At 47.7% G+C, this 21,297-nt stretch overlaps 1 protein-coding gene across 3 annotated transcripts in view; it reads left to right on the top strand.

Annotated features, from left to right (window-relative positions):
* The window catches only part of TM9SF4 (transmembrane 9 superfamily member 4), a 54,791-nt gene that overhangs the window by 18,883 nt on the left and 14,611 nt on the right, over positions 1-21,297 (top strand). For 2 of the 3 annotated variants that reach the window (XM_036093228.2, XM_036093232.2), the window contains exons 2-9: positions 5,193-5,306; positions 10,234-10,333; positions 14,985-15,153; positions 15,255-15,384; positions 16,554-16,677; positions 17,974-18,092; positions 18,210-18,321; positions 19,692-19,762. In XM_036093228.2, coding sequence (XP_035949121.1) covers positions 5,193-5,306; positions 10,234-10,333; positions 14,985-15,153; positions 15,255-15,384; positions 16,554-16,677; positions 17,974-18,092; positions 18,210-18,321; positions 19,692-19,762 — 939 coding nt within the window. Of the gene's footprint in view, positions 1-5,192; positions 5,307-10,233; positions 10,334-14,984; positions 15,154-15,254; positions 15,385-16,553; positions 16,678-17,973; positions 18,093-18,209; positions 18,322-19,691; positions 19,763-21,297 lie in introns of those variants that run through there. The other variant, XM_036093231.2, reaches the window with a different exon arrangement.

Here is a 21,297-nt window from a genome sequence, read left to right as displayed (position 1 = left end):
TAGACACAGGTGTTTTTTTAGATTTCATTTATTTATTTGTCAGAGAGAGAGAGAGCACGTGCCAAGCAGGAGTGGGCAGCAAGCAGAGGGAGAGGGAGGCTTCCTGCTGAGCAATGCGAGACTTGATCCCAGGACCCTGGGATCATGACCTGAGCCGAAGGCAGATGCCCAAATGGACTGAGCCACCCAGACATCCCCTAGACACAGTTTTTAACTGAAAGTCTGTTTTGTCTGATAGAAGTTTAGTCACCCCTGCTTTCTTTTGGTTACCACTTGGAATATCTTCTTTGGTTACCACGTGGAATATCTTCTTCTATACCTTCATCTTCAGCTCATGTGTGTCTTTAGATCTAAAGTGAGTTTCTTGTAGACAACATATCGCTGGATCTTATTTTTGTATCCATTCAGCCACTGTATGAGTTTGGATTGGGAATTTAATCCACTTACCCTCCAGGTTATTCTAATATGCATCAGGGTTGAGAACCACTATCTTAGATGTACAAATAGGGTATAGGGGTAATAGATGTTCTCAGGGAGTCTCAGACTAGGTCCTTGGAGATAGAAAGGTGGGAGGTATCAAGAACTCCTTAAATTTGAGGCTTAAAAAAAAATCATTCTCAAGGGGATACAGCAAAGATTAAGAACCAAAGTATTCAGGGGCACCTGGCTGGCTTAGTCAGTATAACATGTGACTCTTGATCTCAGGGTCATGAAGTCCAGCCCCATATTAGGTGTGGTGCTTACGAAACAAACAAACCATAGCAGTCAATCTTATGTGAGTGGATGGTTTTATATTTTTATAAATCAGAGGTTGGTTAGTGCTTATTATTAATTTGTTTGAGTACTCCCATAACAAAGCTAGACAAGCAATTAGTGGAGGTGGAGAGATGGCAGAAACTTAGATGACCATCATTTAACATGAAATGTACTATAGCAGTGCTTTAGACAAGTGCATATTTAAATATGTGTCAACTAACTTAAGCACTAATCCTTGAACATGTATAGTTGTGAAAGTTCAGTTGGGTATTGGGTAGTTTCCATCTCTTCCTCTAGTGACATCATAGAGATATTTACAAGGTGCCTTGGAAAGAAAGGAAAAGAATAATTCCCCTTGTGGAGATCTGAGGGGTTTCTTGAAGAAAGAAACATTTCCACTGGGCCTCAAGGGTAGGTGGAACTTGAATAAGGTGAGGGCAGGTGTCAAAAACAGCTTGAGCAGAGGCTTGAAGGCAGCCTCACCTGACCAAGGCTGCTCCCCAAGGCCCAGGACAATCTTGGGATCTTCTTGAAGGCTTAGAAGGAAAAGGTGGAAGGTGCTGATAGAAAGGTATCTTGGGGCCAGCAGGTGGGGGGCCTTCCATACTGAGCTAGAATTACTGTAACCTAGGTGTTTAGAGTGGTGATTTTTTTTTCCTGATTTATTCTATTATTTTTCTTAAGTGATATAAATGCTTTATAATCCCCTAAGAAAAAATAGAATATAGAGATATACAGAAAGGAAGAAAGTCCATCACTCAGATAACCCATTTTGCCTGCTAAACATTTTCTCAAAGATAACTTTTTTTAAAGGGGGGGAGGAGATCCTGCTACACAGTGTTCTAGCCCCTGCTTTTTCTACTTAAATCTAAAGCTTAAACATTCCTACTCAAGAAAGATTTCCTTTTTAGGGGTGCCTGGGTGGCTCAGTTGGTTAAGCGTCTGCCTTCGGCTCAGGTCATGATCCCGGGGTCCTGGGATCGAGCCCCACATCTGGCTCCCTGCTCAGTGGGGAGCCTGCTTCTCCTTCTCCCCACACCCTGCTCGTGCTTTCTCTCGCGCACTCTCTCGCTCTCGAATAAATAAAATCTTTAAAATATAGATATATTTCCTTTTTAATGAGTACTTAAATGGGTAAGTGAATACACCATAATTTAACCCATTCCACCAATATTGGATATTTTACTATTAAAAGTAGTGAATGATTCCACTATTTTGTTTATTAATTTTTATTTTACTATTATTATTTTATTTTTAGAGGACGAGAAAGTGCGCATGCACATGTGTGAAGGGGGAGGGAGGGGCAGAGGGAGAGGAAGAGAGAGAGAGAATCTCAAGCAGACGGCACTGATAGCAGAGCCCGACGCAGGGCTTGGTCTCACAACCCTGGGGTACTGCCCTGAGCTAAAACCAAGAGTCCGTCGCTTAACTGACTGAGCCATCCAGGTGCCCCTGATTTCACTATTTTAGATAATGCTGTGGTGAACATCCTTTTATGTACATTTTGGGATATTTGCCATATTTTTCTTAACATGTCTGAAAGTAGAATTGCAGGGTCAGAGTATACACTTGGCAGGGGGGTGGTTGATAGAGTGCCAGACTGCTCCCCCAGGAGTGTTCTAATTATCCCTCTAGCCATATGAGAATATCAAAATCGTGACATTTTAATATCTAAAACTGAGTGTCATTGTGATGCTGTCATTAATTCTAAACTGAACTTCTGAATTGCTTTTGGTTGCCAACTTATATTATTCAAAGATTGTAGCACATTAGGAAATATCCTTTGCCATTTTTCGTCTGTTGATCCTTCCTCTAAGATCAATTGATCTGTGGTTTGTTGATTGTATATTTGTACGAGGATTATCTGTCTGCATCATTTTTCAAAAATTCAGAGTTGCGTTGTGTAGTTTTTAAAAAACAAAATAAAACAGGGCGCCTGGGTGGCTCAGTTGGTTAAGCGACTGCCTTCGGCTCAGGTCATGATCCTGGAGTCCCAGGATCGAGTCCCGCATCGGGCTCCTTGCTCTGCGGGGAGTCTGCTCCTCCCTCTGACCCTCCCCCCTCTCATGTGCTCTCTCTCTCAAATAAATAAATAAAATCTTTAAAAAAAAAAAAAAAAATAAAACAAACATTATGTGGCAGTTTATGCCAGTACTATAGCATTTGTTTTCCTTGTAGTTTAGTTAACTGGAATTTATGTACAAAGAGGACAGGGCTTATTTCTCTCACTGGAAGCGCTCATATTTCTGAAGACTGACCAGGGAGGCCTAGCATGGGGTTCCAGGGTGGGAGGGCCAGAATCTCTGCCAACAGGTCAATTAGAGGAAATTATCTGATCGAGAGGAAATCAGATGCAGCAGTCAGCCCACAGTCAGAAGGCTTTCCATCACAGAAAGAATAAATTCTGTTTGTTGTTGTCGTATTCAAGGCATACCCATACTACTACTAAGCCCTTCCCTTTGTGAATGAGTAAAATGTCTCTAGAGGGATTTTCAAGGAACTGGTGATAGCAGTTGTCTGTGGGGAACCCAAGTGGGAGGAAGATTTATTTTTCACGGTATACCCATTTGTACTGTGTTTGAATTATTTACTGTGTATGTGCTACTTTTTCAAATTGTTTTTAAACTAATTATTTTTTTAAAAGCCTTGCCTGCTCGTAGTTATATAAGATGTTAACATTAGAGGAAACTGAGTGAAGTGTATATGGGAATTCTCACAGTACCTTTGCAGCTCTTCTGTAAATACAAATTTATTTTAAAATTAAAGTTTTTTGGGGGGCACCTGGGTGGCTCAGTTGGTTAAGCACCTGCCTTTGGCTCAGGTCATGATCCCAGGGTCCTGGGATCAAGCCCTGCTGTGGGGGGGGGGTCCCTGCTCAGCAGGGAGCCTACGTCTCCCTCTGCCCCTCCCCCACTCATGCGTGTTCTCTCTTTCAAAAATAAATAAAATCTTGAAAAAAAAAAAAAAAGACTTTGACCAAGCTATGTATCTACAAAAAGTGCACCAAGCTCAGACCCTTAGATTAGTGGTAAAAATGCAGATGAGTCTCCATTTTTAGCAAGCCCCTTAGTGATTCTGATTCCGTATAAAGCTGAGTTCCAGAAAGAATCATCTGAGTGTGAGTGAGAGAGAGAGAGAGAGAGAGAGAGAGAGAGAGAGAGAGAGTGTGTGTGTGTGTGTGTGTGTGTGTGTGTGTGTGGTGGTAACTTGAAGGATGGAGGGGCTGTGAAGGCAGGGTGGTCGGAAGGCTGTGGCCAGTGTCCGGCAGACAGGAACGAGGGTCTGCATAGCTGTAGCCGGTACAGGGGATGGAGAGAGAGGGCAGAGGCGGGAGCACCAGTGAGTCCTGGATCCAGGTGTCTGGGTAAGAGTTCCTTGTTCACACCAGGTGGAGAGAGAGAATCAGGAAGCTCATCTAGTTCCTTGAGGGGGTGAAGCATGTTGTTAATGAAGGGAAAGACATTTTGATGGAGTGCATTTCTTGAGGCCAGTAATTGGTCTTTCTTGCCTTTAATTCCCAGGTGACCATCCTGCATGCAGGTCATTTACTGAGTGCCTGCTGGGTGCCAAGCCCTGGAGACGCACAGTCCCTGCTCCCACAGCGGTCACATTCGAGTGGAGGGCGACAGACTGCACAAATAAACAAATGCATATTGTACATGATAAGATAATGTACATGCATATTGTGCATGTCTGTAGATAAGTCCATGAAGAGAAATGAAGTATAGGGGTGGAGAATGGGGAATGGGAGCCCTGAGGACGCTATTTTAGGTAGGATCGGCAGTGAAGGCTTCTCTGAGAACCTGACATTTGAGAGAGATCGGAATGAAATAAGGAATGAGGTTAGCCACGCAGGTATGTTGGGAAGGGCATTCTGGCAGAGGGAACAGTAAAGGTGATGGCCCTGAGGGGTAGAGAAGGGCTTGCTGACAAGAGACAGCAAGAAGGCCAGTGTAGCTGGGGCTGAGTGAGGAGGAGAGCGGCAGATGATGAGGTCAGTACAATCTGGAGAAGACTTGTAGGAAAATATGTTGGTCACATAGGAGCTTCCTGACCAAGTGAGCCTCTTGCTGTATAGAGAAAAGGGAATTGGTGGAACGTGATGGAGCTTTGTTTCCTGCTAACTATACTGGAGAGTGACACAGTGTGAAATAGTGAGAAGAACATTGATCTGGAAGTGGGGAGCTGTGGCTACTGGATTACAGTCTTCCCTTTTGTCCCCATGTTAAGTCCTTCACTCGTTTTGTGACTCGTTTCTGGAAGTGCAGAATCAGTGCCTTGTGGGACTCGGGAGGGCATTTGGAAGACAGCGCTTACAGCGTGGGGATGAGACTGGGTCAGTTAAAGCAGATGTGGAGGTGCTATGACTTGATCTGCCCAGAGAGATACGTACTTCTTTCCCCCATTCCAACTATGACCTCTCTTCTTCCAAGCAGGATTGGTTGCCATGGTCCCTGCTGCTTCTCTCTCTCACGTGTGATACACGCGCCTTCTACGTCCCTGGGGTTGCACCAATCAACTTCCACCAGAACGACCCTGTAGAAATCAAGGTAGGTGCGATGCCGGACTGTGGGAGCCTCTGTGCGGGGCAGCCTGGCTGGAGGACCCTGGTGAGATGGTCCTGTCCGTCCTGCGCTTGCAGAGAACAAAAGCCAGTGCCAGTTACCATGGCAAAAGGCAGGTTTGCTGCCTGCTGCGTGGCTGGAAGGGGAGTGCCCTCGGGAACCCACAGTTCCAGCAGCTCTGCCTCTTCATCTCTCTCTCTCCCCCTCTGCGGCTTTGCCTGTGCGCGTGTCTTCTCGCTGTGTCCCTCTCTTTCTCTTCAGCTCTCTCTCTGGCTCTGGTTCTGGTTCTTTCCATGGCTCTGTTTCTCACTGTCACCCTCATGCGTGCCTCGGTTTCTAGGTGTGTGTGTCTGTCTGTCTGTCTCTCTCAGCCTGCCTCCCTGTTTCATTTGGCTCCATCCTCCTCTCTGTTGCCAGCTTCTCTCCACATGACTCAGCTTGTCTGCACATACACAGCCTGTTACGGCCTCTGTGTTTTCACTTGCAGCTTCTGCCACCAGCTGGATTCTTTAGTTCGGGTTTTCCAAACTGCGTCCGGCCTGTCTGAGTGGTGGCATATGAGATGATTTTAAGGAGTTGACAAATGTATTTTATTTTAATACCTATGTTCTTTTAATATATATTAAGAAATATAGCTGCTACTTCAACTCATGATTTTATGGCTGTGGTTTTCCTTTTTTTTTTATCTTAAAGATTTTTATTTATTTATTTAACAGAGAGAGAGAGAGCACAAGTAGGCAGAGCGGCAGACAGAGGGAGAGGGAGAAGCAGGCTTTCCGCCGAGCAGGGAGCCCGATGCGGGACTCGATCCCAGGACCCTGGGGTCATGACCTGAGCCGAAGGCAGCCGCTTAACTGATTGAGCCACCCAGGCGCCCCTGGTTTTCCATTTTTAATAGTGATGTAGTATTAGCTCCTTAAATAAATGTATTTCTCTAAAAATGAGTCAGATTCAAATAAATAGTAGAATCAATGGTAAGTAGATGAGGCAAATTGGTGCATGAACAATTCAAGTCTAGAGAGAAGCCATCCAACCAGGCACCTTTGCTTTTCAAGCTAGATGCCCACTGTGGGTCAATCAACTGGCAAAGGTGGGGAGGGAGTCACTTAAAATATGGTTGATCGGGGGCAGTGGGTAGGCTGGCATGTTGATTAATGGCTCTTAACAGCGTACTGTGTTGGTGGCCTTCTCAGAGCCCCAAGCAGGGGTAGGGGTTGGTGGTGGATCTTCTTGGATCTGGTTTCCCAGGGCACAAACTCCAAGGTGGAGATATGGTGCAGTTTGCCTGGATAAGCTCTCAGGGTCAGCACTTGGGAGGGAGTGAGGAAGCAGGACAGGGCAGAGGGAGACACTGAGCCGTGGTACAACAGAGGCCTGTGGGAAGCTCTAGAACTGGAATGCCTGGCCCTTTGGAGGTGTTCCAGATTGAAGCAAGAGGACTGGTTCTCTGTATCCCTCCATGAAGCAGTCATTGGATACAGACTACCATCAGGGTAGGGGCGTAACCTTGTACAAGGGCTCCCAGCCAAAGGGACTCTCCTCTGTCATCAGCCAAATATAACCACTTTTAATACTTTGGTATTTTTCTGGGTTGTTTTTTTTCTGTGCAGTGTTTACAGTGTAGGACACTTGGTATTCTCTCACCTCCGTAAATCCCCAACTACTTGACTACCACACTGTTCCTCCCTTGGCAAAGTAATGTGTAGTTGAAATTTTTAAGTAGTCGTTCAGACCCTTAGTGATTGTGTAAAAAGGGCTAACAAAACTTATAAGGTTATGAAAATAAATTCTGTTCCTAAAATAAACATACATTTCTTGCCTCCTTATTGTGTTGAACCACGTCTTAACTGGTCTGTGCAAAAGCAAAGCAGTAAGATTGTGTGAAAATCAAGTGTTTATCTTTTCCTGAGCATCACAGCAGAAGACAGGGTCACAAAGGACCAGCCACAGATGTGCCGTCATGTACATGCCCCTTTGTTTGCTGTCACATTTTAGGTATTAGTGAAATTGCAGATTGCTACATGTCATGCTTATTTGAGGCATCACATACAAGCAACTTGTGATTATCCAGGGGGAATTAACCAGTTAAGAGGATAAATATGTAAATAATACATTTGTTTAAAAAGAAAATGAAAACTACTAGGAATCAAGTTCTAAAAGAGCTAGGATCTTCTCTGTCCCAATTATTGCTGTGTTACGAGCTCCTAATACATAGCCTGGCAGGGTGGATAAATATGTCTGACGAATGGCTATTAAAAAGCATCTGCATTTAGGGGTGCCTGGATGGCTCTGATGCCTGAGTATCCAACTCTTGATTTTGGCTGAGGTCATGATCTCAGGGTCGTGGAATCGAGCCCTGTGTTGGGCTCTGCGCTCATCGTGGAGTCTGCTTCAGATTCTTTCTCCCTCTCCCTCTGCCCCTCCCCTTGCTCACTCTAAATAAATAAATAATGTGTATAAATAAATAAAATCTTTTTTAAAAAGTTCATTTAGAACTAAGCAGTAATTAATGAGTAAACATAACATTACATGTGTTGCATTATTGTGAGCATATTTCTTCCTCCCAAGTCAGACTTGTAACTTTCAGGAAGAGTAATTAAAGTAACATTTATTGAGGGTTATTTACATACCAGGCATTATGGGTGAGTGACTTAACTCAGATGCCCCCCAAGAACCCTCTGAAGCAGATACTGTATATTTTACAGAGTTACTGTATATTTCACAGGTATGGAAACCAAGGCCCAGGGAAGTAAACCACCTTGCCCAAGGTCATGTGGTGAGGAAGACATAGGGTTAGTCCTTAACTACTCCATCTCTTACCTACCGCAGTACCCTTCTTCCCAGTGCTTCTGCCAAAAGCCCCCTCCAGAGCAAAGCTTGTGGCCCAGGGAGGAGAGGGTGGCTCTGGCTTCCAGGCCTGACAGGCTGGGGGTGTGAGAGGGTACACTTTGGGGAGGGAGGGGCGGGAGGGGTGGAGGGAACATAAAGGTGGGACTCGATCTCTTTGTAACGTGGACTCTTTTTTGATTATTCAGAAAGAGAGAATATAAGAAACACAAAATAACAGGCTGTTATAATAGACAGTAACTTTTTGGCCATTTCGGCTCAAGCAGTTTATGAAATGCTTAATAGTAGTCCTCAGTCCCTTAGTCCAACATCTAAAAACCTCTGAAACCCAGTTTTCTAGGCTCTCATAGACAAGCCTTGGCCTGAAGTGTTTGACTTTATTTATCCTACTTAGAATGAATATTTTTGCATTTCTTTGCGCAAATAGTCATTAAATATGGGGTACTGCCCCAGATCCAGCTGGGGGGGTGTTGTCCATACTGCCCTTTTAAAACCAAAATAATTCCTAATTCCAAAATATGAGTTTTATTTATTTATTTATTTATTTATTTATTTTAAAGTTTTTTTAAATTTATTTTTTGACGGAGAGAGACACAGCAAGAGAGGGAACACAAGCAGGGGGAAGTGGGAGAGGGAGAAGCAGGCTCTCCCGTGGAGCAGGGAGCCCGATGTGGGGCTCGATCCCAGGACCCTGGGATCAGGACCTGAGCCGAAGGCAGACGCTTAACGACTGAGCCACCCAGGCGCCCCCCAAATTATGAGTTTTAAATAAGAATCGTGGACCTGGATTCTAAAAATTATTTACACTTTTTTAGATGGTGCATAGGAATGGTTGGTAGTTTCTAAATAGCCAAGATAATTTTATTTGCATGTGGATCAGAATTTATTTTTTGTAACATTTTGATTAGTTCTGTTTATCTATGGTTTGGCATTGCCTATGACAGTCACTGTTTCCAGAGCTATATTCTGTGTGCGTGCATCACTTCCTAAACGTTTTCCTTCATGGTCTTTTTTTTTTTTTTAAAGATTTTATTTATTTATTTGACAGATAGAGACATAGTGAGAGAGGGAACACAAGCAGGGGGAGTGGGAGAGGGAGAAGCAGGCTTCCCGCGGAGCAGGGAGCCCGATGCGGGGCTTGATGCCAGGACCCTGGGATCATGACCTGAGCTGAAGGCTGATGCTTAATGACTGAGCCACCCAGGCACCCCTCCTTCATGGTCTTCTTAAACCTTGTTTTTAATGGTTGCATCATATTTCATTGAATGAGTATATTATGATTTATTGACAAGTTTCCCATTGTGGGGGCTTATACTTGTTTTCCCATTTTTCCTGTCTTTAGTCACTCAGCAAACATTTAATGAGCACTGCTGTGTGCCTGGCTCTATAGGTCCTTGTCCTCATGGAGCCTAACTCTTAAATTCTAGGAGGAGACTGATTATTTTTTTTAAGACAACAGGTAAACAAAATAATTATGTTTTATCAGACATGTTACCTAGGAAACTGCACATGTTGGAATAGAGCAAATGGGGGGATGCCCTTAGCTGAGCTAGTTAGGGAGGACTTCCAGGCGAGGGGCCGTAAGCTGGGACCTGAGTGTGCGAAGGAGCCGGACAGGCATGGAGTCAGGTGGGGAGGGGCAGCAGGTGCAGAGCCTGGGGTGGGAGAGAGCTGGACGGGCTCGAGGAACTGCAAGCAGGAGAGCACTGTGGTTATGAGTAAGAAGTGAACCTCTTTGTTCCTAAGGTTTATTCTCATTTGGAGTTATTTCCTTAGGAAAGATGCCCAGAAGTGAAATTATAGGGTCAAAGGATACCAGACTCTCAGTATGTATTAAATTTGGTAATTATTTTAAACAAGATCTATAATATAGTCTAAAACTAAATGAAACATGAAATCACTCAGAATTGTAGACCGTGTAGTACCCAGTGTCCCGCAGCTCTAACGTGCTGCAGTGAATTGCTAGTGTACCAGTGTGTGTGGGTACAGGGCGCGGGGCGTGGATTATTGAAACAGCCGTCTGGGTTTCTGGGTTGATGAGCAACAGCCTCTCTTCTCCCACTAGGCTGTGAAGCTGACCAGCTCTCGAACCCAGCTACCTTATGAATACTACTCGCTGCCCTTCTGCCAGCCCAGCAAAATAACCTACAAGGCAGAGAATCTGGGTAAGTTCTCTCTCACTGTCAGCCTGTCCCGGAGGGGAGGCCGAATCTTCACGTGGCGATGGTAGCAGTTAACCCTGACATTGCTGTGTGCTGCGCACCGTTCTACATAGTTTACGTACATAGCGGCTTATTCAAGCCTCATAACAGCCCTGGGGAGGCAGTTGCCGTGTTTATGCCCATTCGACAGGTGCAGTGATTTGCCTCTGGTTATGTTTTTAATTAACAGCTAAGCTGGGCTTGGAGTCCATGTAGTAGGACTTCAGAGTTGCAGCCCTGGGCGACTGCTCAGACCGGCTCTCACCTTGATTTCTAGATATTCCCTTCTCTTTCATGGTTTCTGCAACCTCTTCTGCTTTTAATTAAAAGAGTGAGTCGTTACCTCCGGCCCTAAAGGAAGCAGAGACATCACTGTAGTTCTTGCTAAGTGACTGTGCAAGACTTGCCTCAAATAATGTGTGAAGCACCCAACGCAGTGTCTGGCATATGTGTTCCATAAATAGTAGCCATTTTATTCTAATTCAGATAATTCTCCATTTGGTAGAATTTCAGGCTTAAAGCAAAAGACATTTGGAAGCCTCTATTCCTGACACGATTATTAGTACTTACCCTGTGCCCGTCTTGGTGTTGAGTCCTGGAGATAAAAATGTGGGTAGATGCTGTCCCTGACCTCAAGGAACTTAGGAGACTTTCCTCCTATAGCTTAGGAAGGAGAAAGGCGAGAACTGGTTCTTGAGCAGGCCTCCGAAAGGTCTGCCTTCTCTGTCAGAGCTACCCCTGGCTCAGATGTTTCCAGAACCCCTAGCTGACAAGTGTATCTACGACAGGTATTGGGTGTCCCAGACCAGCAGGAGGCAGGCCTTGCAGTCAGCTTAACCCAAAGCAGGCAGCACCTCCTGTCCCTTCTTCTTGCCTCGCACTGTTGTCTTGGGGCCTGGGCTGACTTCCACTGACTCTCTGGGCTGCTCACTTACCCTTCTTTTCCCTTTCCATACCACAGAACAGCTCCTCCCTTGCCCATGAGCTGGTGTGGACTCGTTGGCAGCCCATGGCTCAGCAGTTGGGCACACCTTGGTGTGATATTGGGTGACCTTACGCTCTCTGAGCCACTGCTGCATCCTCCCTGAAGCTGGGGAATGTTCTGCCTCACAGAAATGGAAACTTTTATGTACAGAAGCTATCCTGTTACATTGTATCTCATTCTGTCTTTGTGGAATGCTTCCCTTCCATGGCCTACGGGTTCTTAGAGTGGAGGGATCATGCCTTATAGTCCTCTCTCTCTCCCACTTCTGACCCATGTCTGACACAGTAGGATTCAGTCAATGTTAGTGTCCTACCTGAATAGAGGAGAAAATTCCTTGGTTAAATACCTGTTAGATGGGAAGCCTTATACTCTGTGTTCTCATCATCACCACCATTAATATTTACAGGGCTCTCGTCGTGAGCCGGGCACTGTTCTAGGCACTTCTGTGCTTTAACTTCGTTAATTCTCACGACAACCGTACAAAGTAGCTCCTCTTACTATCCCCTTGACGTAGGTAAGAGAAGTGAGGCAAAAGGAGGTACAGTTCCTTGCCCCAGTCCCTCACCAATATCATTGCTCCCGTTTCTTAGTAGTGGGAACGGCAGCTTCGAGGGTTTAAAAGACTTGCTCCACAGATCGCATGGCCAATAATAGGTGGAGAAATTGACATATTACCCAGGGTTTTTTTTTTAACTCTAAAGACAGAATTCTTTCTGTTGTCTGGACTGCCTTCTCCAGAGAGGTTCATCTGGGCTGTCTGAGGGCTGTGCTCGTGGTGGTCGTGCTGATGGAGATCCGTACCATGGTGTGTGTCGGAGTGTCTGTGGTAGACGTACTGGAGTACATCACACTCTCCTAGAGGGTCCACATTTGTAGCTTGTTGCTCATTTAGCCTGGCCGGCGATCTGCTCCAACTATAAAAAGTTAAAAGGAACATTTGCATATTAGAGATGAGCTGTTCCAGACCAGCACGCCTTCTTTCTTGGTGTAAATTTAATTTCTAAGTATCAAGAAGTGATACCTGCTTACTTGGTCTACAGCCTTGTTCCTCTCTGTGTATGTTCTTCCTTTCCTCAGGTGAGCTCCTTGTAGACTAAGAAGAAGTGGGCAGTAGGGCGTGGTGTGGAGGAGGGAGCCCAAGAGCTTAGCACCACGGCAGTCCCCTCATGGGCAAGTCACTGCCCCTGTCCGCTTCTAGTGTCCTCTTTGTGAAATGAAGAAAGGGACCCGAATCCTTTCCACAGCAGACCATGCACATGTCTTACTGGCATCCTTGCTCTCCACTGGCCAGTCCGTCCCTGGGTTTTGTAGACTCAGCTGCCTTACTCGGCTTCTAAAATGGGGGGAAGGGGAGCCCCTCTTCTCCCTCCCCCGCTCCGAGTGCCTCGTCCACACTTGCCAGGGCTGCTACTTTGCTCAGGGCTGCAGCTTGCGTCCTGCCGCTTACTGTTCGCACGCCAGCAGCTCCCCGCTTCCACCCGCAGCCCTGACCTGTCTGTGGGGCCCGAAATGTGGGTATCTAACTGCCTGCTTGACGTGTCCAAACCGAAAAAAGGCCTTTGTCTAAATTTGCTCCTCTTTCCTTTTTCCCACCTAGCACCCCATTGTAGGAACCTCAGTCTCCCACCACTGCTCACTCGTCCTTCGTATCAATCCGCACCCGGCCCCCCTCGGTCCCCCGCTCGGTAGCTCCTGACCCCGCGTGCTTGTGTCCACCCCCAGCACCACCCAGTCCGGCCACCGTCCTCGCTCACTCGCATGGCTGACTGGCATTGCCCCAGCCAGTCCCCTGCGTTTTCTGTGTTTTCTCCACAAAACAGCCAGTGCGATGCTTCTGTCATCAGAATCAGGTCATGTCTTCCTCCATCCCTGTTAGAAACCCTTCACGGGGGTGCCTGGGTGGCTCAGTTGGTTAAGCGACTGCCTTCAGCTCAGGTCATGATCCTGGAGTCCCGGGATCGAGTCCCGCATCGGGCTCCCTGCTCAGCGGGGAGTCTGCTTCTCCCTCTGACCCTCCTCCCTCTCATGCTCTCTGTCTCTCATTCTCTCTCAAATAAATAAATAAAATCTTTAAAAAAAAAAAAAAGAAAAAGAAACCCTTCACAGCCTTTTCTCGCTCTCTGGATAAAGATCAGACTTCCGGCCACGGCCCACAGGCCCTGAGGTCCGGCTCCAGCCCATCTCTTGGGCTCACCTTATGTCACTTTCCCCCTTGCTCTCTCCACCGCAGCCACACAGGCCTCTCCAGCTCAGCACACGTCTCCCACCCCCAGGAGCTTTCGCACGTACTGTTCCTTCTGTCTAGAATGTTCTTCCTCTGTCTGTTTACGTAGTCAATGCCCCTCTTCCTTTAGAGCTCACTTCAAACATCATTTCCTCAGAGAAACTTTCCTAGACCTGCTCCCCATGTCTAGAGCAAGTTCCTCTTGTTACATGATGATTTCACCAAGTCTGTCTTTCCACTAGACCATAAGCTCCGTGAGTTTGTTCGGCAACGCATCTTCAGGGCCCAGCACATAAGCAGTACCAGGTAGATGCTGGGAATGAGTGAATGAATGAAGGAATGACTGACTAGGCAGAGAGGGCCGTTTCCAGGCAGGTCCCTGCTGGTAGGCCCGTGTTGGACTCTGTGTGTGTGCAGGCGCTAGCCTCGTCTGTTGGCTTTGGTCAGTCTTCAGCTTGCCCCAGTGTCACATCATCCCGGTAGAACCGTTGGAACAGCTCAGAATGGAAGTGCCGTTGGCTGTCGTTGGCTGTCGTTGGCAGCCCTGAGCTGCTCCGCGCCTGCGCGCCTGGCCGCTACTGTGTGCCAGTTCATTAGTAAAAACCTGTTTTGGCTAAAAATCTCAGGTGCTGGATTTTACCCCACCTCCCTCCCTGCCCGAACTGGGATCTGAAGACACAGAAATCAATGGGAAACATTGCTGCCCTTAAAAGAGCTCATAGTCAGGGATGGCAGACCCTTAACATGGCAGCGCACGGTGCAAAGTCACGCGAAGTCGCATCGTCAGCATATGAAACGGTGCGGAGGTGATGCTGACGATAAAGATGGTATTTGTTGCTGGCCTGCTCTGTGCCTCGTACTTGATTTCTCACTGGGACCCTGTGAGATGGCTACTGGTATTATCCCCATTTTACAGATACGGAAATTGAGGCTCACTGAGGTTACGTAACTTGGCCAAGACCGCTAAGATAGTTAAGTGGCAGAGCAAGGGCTCGGTAGCCGGTCCTGTCTACACCGCTGTACGACGCTGCCTCTACACAGAGGGAAATCAGTGGAGAGAGTGACGAGCTCAGCCCTGAAGAGGTCAGGAAGGGCTTCCCAGAGGGGAAACAGAAACTGGGCTCACAGGGTGAGGAGGAGTTTCCCAGGAACGCGGGCAAGAAGTGGCACATGAGGCCTAGAGGCATATTTGATGTGCCCTGGGAAGTCTGGTGGCATGTCACAGAGGGGGCGGAGAGGACAGGTGGGAGTCGGAGGGGCCAGCTCTCTCCAGGTAGGGTAGCACACCGAGTGCCAGGCTGTGGAACTGCCAAGGGCCCTGCGAGTCAGCAGTGTCTCCACAGCTCTGCTGACCTCAGCAACCTCAGGGCTGAAGCTCTGAGATCCATGTGTCTCTCTTACGGCAGGAGAGGTGCTGAGAGGGGACCGGATTGTCAACACCCCTTTCCAGGTGCTAATGAACAGCGAAAAGAAGTGTGAGGTTCTGTGCAGCCAGTCCAACAAGCCAGTGACCCTGACCGTGGAGCAGAGCCGGCTTGTGGCCGAGCGGATCACGGAAGACTACTATGTCCACCTGTAAGTTGTCCTCTGCTCACTGCTGGCCCCGACTGGGTGTGGGGTGGGGCACAGATGGGAGAGGCGGTCCAGGGGGACTGAGCGGGGCCTTGGGTTTCCAGCATCGCCGACAACCTGCCTGTGGCCACCCGGCTGGAGCTGTACTCCAACCGCGACGGTGATGACAAGAAGAAGGAAAAAGATGTGCAATTTGAACACGGCTACCGGCTCGGCTTCACAGATGTCAACAAGGTAGAGTGCCTCGGCGTGCTCGAAGGGCTGGGGGAGTTTCACCTGGTAAGTCACGAACCCTTGGGGCCACAGGGAAGGTGGAAATATTTAGCTCTAGGTTTATAACAAAAGGTGGGATGACCAAGGCAGGTTTCTCCTGGTGCCCCTGGGTGTGGTCTGTGAGAGTCTGTGCTTTGGGCAAGGCTCTGGCAGATGCTACACAGGAAGTGGAAGGCCCAGTCCCTCAAAAAGTCAGATTCCGTATTTATAAGATTAAAACAAAACAAAAAAATAAACAAAGATGGAATTTCAACAGTATGTAGGAGAGCTAGGTAGGATAGTGGTCAGGAGCGTGCTGGCTCCCTGGGTATTGGACCCCACCTCCACCACTCACTAGTTGTTGAGTGCCCTTGATCCTGCCTGTTTCCTCTCTGAGCCTTTGATTCCTCACCTGTAAAATGCATGCAGTGTGCATAGCCGCCCTTTAGGGTTGTTTAAGCAGAGTAAAGCGGATGATTTGTGTGTCTGCTACTTTATAGCGCGGCCTCTGAGAAATATGCTAATAATAGCTGATAATAGCAATGATAGTAACAGTGATTCTCTTGTCTTTCTAATTTTCTAAACTGAGCGCCTTCTACTAGGGAATAAAGGACAAAACCGTTTCTTTTGAGGCATAGCCCCTGACCTCAGAGGGCTTCCGACCCCACTTGGGAAGAGAACTGACCATGTAGGACCCTGCGTCCTAAGTCCCAGTTGCCATCGCTGATGGTGCTCGTGCCGAGCTCAACGCCAGCAGAGCTCAGAAGAGCTCATTGTGCATTCAGGTTGTCACGGCGGAGGCGGGCCTTGAAAAATAGGGAGGCTTGAGCTGAGTGCGAACAGGGGTGGCATCCCAGCCGGCGTGAATGCCGGGAACAGAGCTGCACCGTGGGGACTGCTCACGGGGCAGGGACGGGCTGTGAGCACATGATAGAAAGCCGTGAATGCCAGGTCTGAGGGATCCGGGCTGTTAATCTGGTAAGCCCCAGGGAGCCCTGGAGGGTTTCTGAGCGGGAGTGCTGTGAGAGCAGTGCTTTTAGCAGGTTGAAACGGCTGGGCCTGCTGGACAAGGGGAGGGACCTGATACCTGGGATGATTTTCTGGTTGGTTCTCGACCGCTAGGTATTTTGTTCTCGCCATTGCTGTTTTAGATTTACCTGCACAATCACCTCTCGTTCATCCTTTACTACCACCGGGAGGACCTGGAAGAGGAACAGGAGCACACATACCGCGTCGTCCGCTTCGAGGTGATTCCCCAGAGCATCAGGCTGGAGGGTGAGTGGGGAGGTATGACCAGAGGGGCAGGGCTGGATGGGCCTGGGCTTCCACACCCAGGGTCTTCTCGCACTTGATTCTGAGATGGCTGATAGGCCACAGTGTGGCATATGGGCCCAGCCAAGGTAGGGTCCCTGCATTCCCGTGAGAGAAGGCGGTGAGCAAGGGGAGAGCTGACATTGGTTGTGTCCTGGCCTGGTGCCTTCCCGGTTTACCACCTCCCGCAACCCCCGGAAGTGTGTGGTAGTTATAGATGAGGAACCGGAGACTCAGAGAGGTTGGTGACTTGGCCGAGGACAAACAGCAACTAGGACTTGCCTGGGCCTCTCGGAAGAGCCAGCCAGCTTCCCCTCGGCTGAAGAACAAGGGGCAGGGATGCAGACAGAGCGGTCAGGCAACTGGTTTCTGTGTTTCTTCCTCTGTGTAAGTGATTGGCAGAGACGAGACTTGGCCCAGGGTCAACAGTTCTGCGGGATATCTGAGAGCCCAGCCCTATAGGTGTGATAGGAGCTGGTCCAGCTTCTCACCTGTCTGCCCTTGCTCACCCAGGGCACACTTCAGTTCAGCAGGCTTGGCCTTTGTCCGCAGTGGTGGTGGGTTTCTGGCTTTTTTTTTTTTTTTCTTTTTAAAGCTATGGAACCTAGTTTTCAAACAAAATCATATCCAAAAATCTCATTTAAGACATAGATCCTGTGCTCTCAGAGCATTATAGTGCCCGTCCTGGTGAGGGCCACGAGCACAGCGTCACATTTATTGCATGATATTTTTGACATCATCTCTCCCCTCAACCGTTTCCCGGAGTTTAGAGACTCTGTCTCCTTCTCACCATTATCTCTCCAGCAGGGCCCTGGGCACAGAGTAGGTGCTTATTAAATGGTGGTTGGTTGAATGGATGGACAGATAATGGGATGAACGGAGGAATAAATGAAAAAAGAAGCATCTGGGTGATTGAGTTACTGACGTGCTGGGACTTTGGGGACTGGATGAATGAGTAAACATGATAGCAGGAGTTCGGTGGTGTTTTTCTTCTTCAGTGGGGCTGATTAAGTGAATACATGAATGCTTGAATTGAGTGAAGAGAGATCAGATGAGGGACTCAGAGCCCCTCCTCCACACCCGGCAGCTCCAAAGGCTCTTAGGAAGGTCAGGGCTCTGGGGAGGAAGTTTAATAACTTTGTTGCCTCCACTCAGACCCTGGGTTCCAGCAGCAGGCAGCCTCGAGGGCACCCCCCCAGAGCAGCCCTGGGTAGTGGCACTGGTCCCCACAGGAACAGACTGAGTCTCTGTCTCTCACAGACATCAAAGCAGATGAGAAGAGTTCGTGCATCCTGCCTGAGGGTACCAACTCCTCACCCCAGGAAATTGACCCCAGCAAGGAGAATGAGCTGTACTTCACCTACTCTGTACACTGGGAGGTGAGAAGGGGCCGGAACCCATGGCAGGGGAGGAGGGTTCTGGTCTGGGCAGGAGTGGTCTAACATGAGGCCTGACTCTAAGTGCTGCTTTTCCACCCTGTCTCCCTCCCCCTCCAGGAAAGTGACATCAAATGGGCCTCTCGATGGGATACTTACCTGACCATGAGTGATGTACAGATCCACTGGTTTTCTATCATTAACTCTGTCGTGGTGGTCTTCTTCCTATCAGGTGAGAGATCTGTGGGATGGGAGATGGAGAGACAAGGGGGTGAGGGATGAAGGCCTGAGACATCACACGACTGAAGGGGGACTTCTAGGGTGTTCTTGGGGCCACATGTAGGTCAGAAACAGACATCAGGGTCAGTGCTAGGCATCAGCTATGCAAAGGCGAACAAGATTCAGTCTCTACTCTGGAGAGCTCCCTAGGGAAAGACGGATACATCCCTTCGTGCACACCTTCACTGATTGATTCAGCAAGATTTCGTTGTTGCTGGTCCGTGCAAGCGCTGTGCCACATGCTGGGGATATGGTGTTGAGCAAGCCCAGCCCCTCAAAGAGTCTCTTCTGGTGGTGGGAGAGACAGAAAAGCAGAGAAGTGGTTGAGTCCAGACAGTGATAAGTTCTATAGAGCAGATAAACAGGGTGACCAGATACACAACTCTTGAGAAAGGATGAAGGCTGCTTTAGAGAAGACCTCTCTGAGTGGGGAGGAGCCACCATTCAGAGACCCAGGGAACGACTGGTCCAGCAAAGGTCATGGCCCTGCAGTGGGACAAGCTTGGTGAGAAGCTGGCCGGCGAGCCAGGGGGAGGGTAGTGGGCAGAGGTGGAGTGAAACCGGTCGCTTCAGTGTCCTATGGGAAGCAGAGATAATGCTAGGTGCTGTTTATTAAACATTTACTGAGGGGCCAGCTCCTGTGTTCATAAGCACTTCACAAACCTCTCAGTCCTTCAGGTTCCATGAGCCAAGCCTAAAACGTTAAGTTAGCTTGAAGTCCTACAACCCATTGTCTTAGCCACTATACTGGGCTGCCTGGAGAGGAAACAGGGTGCTGTGGAGGTACAAGTGGGGGGCCTCTGAGCCATCTGGGGTGTGGAAAGGCGAAGATGCCTGGGGTAAGTCTTGAAGTGGGAGCGGCCGTCAGGGCAGAGTGGGGCATCGCGGGCCAAGAGAACAGGAAGCAGCCCCAGTAGAGGCATGGAGGCTGTGAACTGATGACAGAACAGCAAGCAGGGCGGCGTGGGAGGTAAGCCCGGGAGGAAGCGAGGCTGCAGAGGTCAGGAGGACCAAGACAGGGAGCAGCTGGGGTGCTGTTCTCCCTGGAATAAAAAGCAGTGTCCTTGGACTGCCCAAACCCATCCCAGTGGCTCTTTCCTTCCCCTGCCAGGGGAGTGACCCTCCGTGTGCCCACCTCTGGATAGCTGAGGTGGAGCTCTGCTCAGCAGAGGACCTGAGGCAGCCGCCTAGCCACTGCCCACCGGAGGAAGCCAGGCGTGCCAGCCGGCACTCAGCGAAACCCCAGGCGCAGGAGGGCATGCAGCCCACGAGACTCCATTGGCAGTGCTTATGCCTCTTTCTCCCCACCCCTATTTGTTTCAGGCATCCTGAGCATGATCATCATTCGGACCCTCCGGAAGGACATTGCCAACTATAACAAGGAGGATGACATTGTACGAGATCTTGGCTGGGGAGGGATGGACTTGGAGAGGGAGGGCAGACTAGCAGTAGGGTTCCGGGCCTACCAGACCGAGGGTCAAGGGGTGGGGTGTGTGTGCGTGCGTGTGTGTGTGTGTGTGTGTGTGTGTTTCATAGAGTAGTTGGAAAAGGAAAAAAAATGTTTAATGACCCAGGGTGTGTGTGGTGTGCGTGTGGTGTGCGTGTGTGTGTGTGTGTGTGTGTGTGTCATAGAGTAGTTTGAAAAGGAAAAAAAATGTTTAATGACCCAAAATGATAGGGATAAGCATTTTAATTGCTAAGCATAAAAACAACGGGAGAAATCACAGAAAGAAAACTTAATGAATATGACGTTAAAAATCTGAAAACTGGGGGCGCCTGGCTGGCTCAGTTGGTAGAGCACACAGCTCTTAATCTCAGGGTCGTGAGTTCAAGCCCTATGGTGGGTGTCAGACCTACTTTAAAAAGAAAAATCTACAAACTGTTCTGCATGTCAGAATGTATAGACAAAACAGAAGAGTGCCAAACAGTATTTGCGACAAACTTGAAAAAAGAGGCAATAGTTAAAAGAACTGGTTTTAAAAAGTCCCAAAATCTCGAATCTGAGAATGAACAAAAAATTTACTGACTAGGAACTATACATGGCTAGGAGACATGTGAAAAACCATTTTTACCTCAGGGATGGTTATCTCTCCCCGCCCCCCCCCCACCCCTGCCAAATACAGATTCAAACAGTTATGAGAAGACAGTTTGGGACCTTCAGATCAGTCCAAGTGTGTTTTCATATAGTAGTCGTTGGCAGCAAGGTTGACGGGAGCTAAGCACCTTTCCACACCACCCATGCAAGTATACATTGGTAGTTTTCTGAAGAGTTATGAATTGGCTCTACACACCACGAACTATAAAATAGTTAACTTGCTTTGACAGTAATTCTTCTAGAATTTTCCAAAGGAAACCATCAAAACCACAAAGACTTGGTCTAGAAATATTTATTATAGTTTTATTTATAATTTAAATAAACTGGATGTAGCCTGGTATTCCATAATAATGGATTGGCTATGAGATGGTGCAGTATACAATGGAAAGCTGTACAGACATTAGAATATTAATTGCAAAGAGTACTTATTGGAAATGAGGAAATGCTCATGATCAAGCATCACCTGAAAATAACAAAGTACTCAGTAAATAGGGTCTGGTTCCAATTTTAGTGTTTAACAATTATATATACATATGTATATATATATGTACATATGTGTGTGTAATATATATATATATATATATATATACACGCACACACGCACACACACACATAAAGGGCTAAAGGAAGTGCATCAAAACAATGGTATCAGTAAGTGCCGGGAGTATAAACTATTGTATTTTCTCTGTCTTTCTGGGGTTTTTTAAATTTCTGAATGTTTACTTATGAGTTTTAGATCTTTTGTTCAGTCTTTCCAGATTTTTAAAAAATTTTCTACTGTAAACATTTATTACTTTTTATTCATTTGAATATCATGCCATATGCCAAAAAATT

Source organism: Halichoerus grypus, chromosome 10 (genome assembly GCF_964656455.1).
Source record: "Halichoerus grypus chromosome 10, mHalGry1.hap1.1, whole genome shotgun sequence".
Taxonomy (NCBI): Eukaryota; Metazoa; Chordata; class Mammalia; order Carnivora; family Phocidae; genus Halichoerus; species Halichoerus grypus.
The sequence above is the reverse complement of the archived record's forward strand: the minus strand, read 5'-3'. Positions and strand labels throughout refer to the sequence as shown.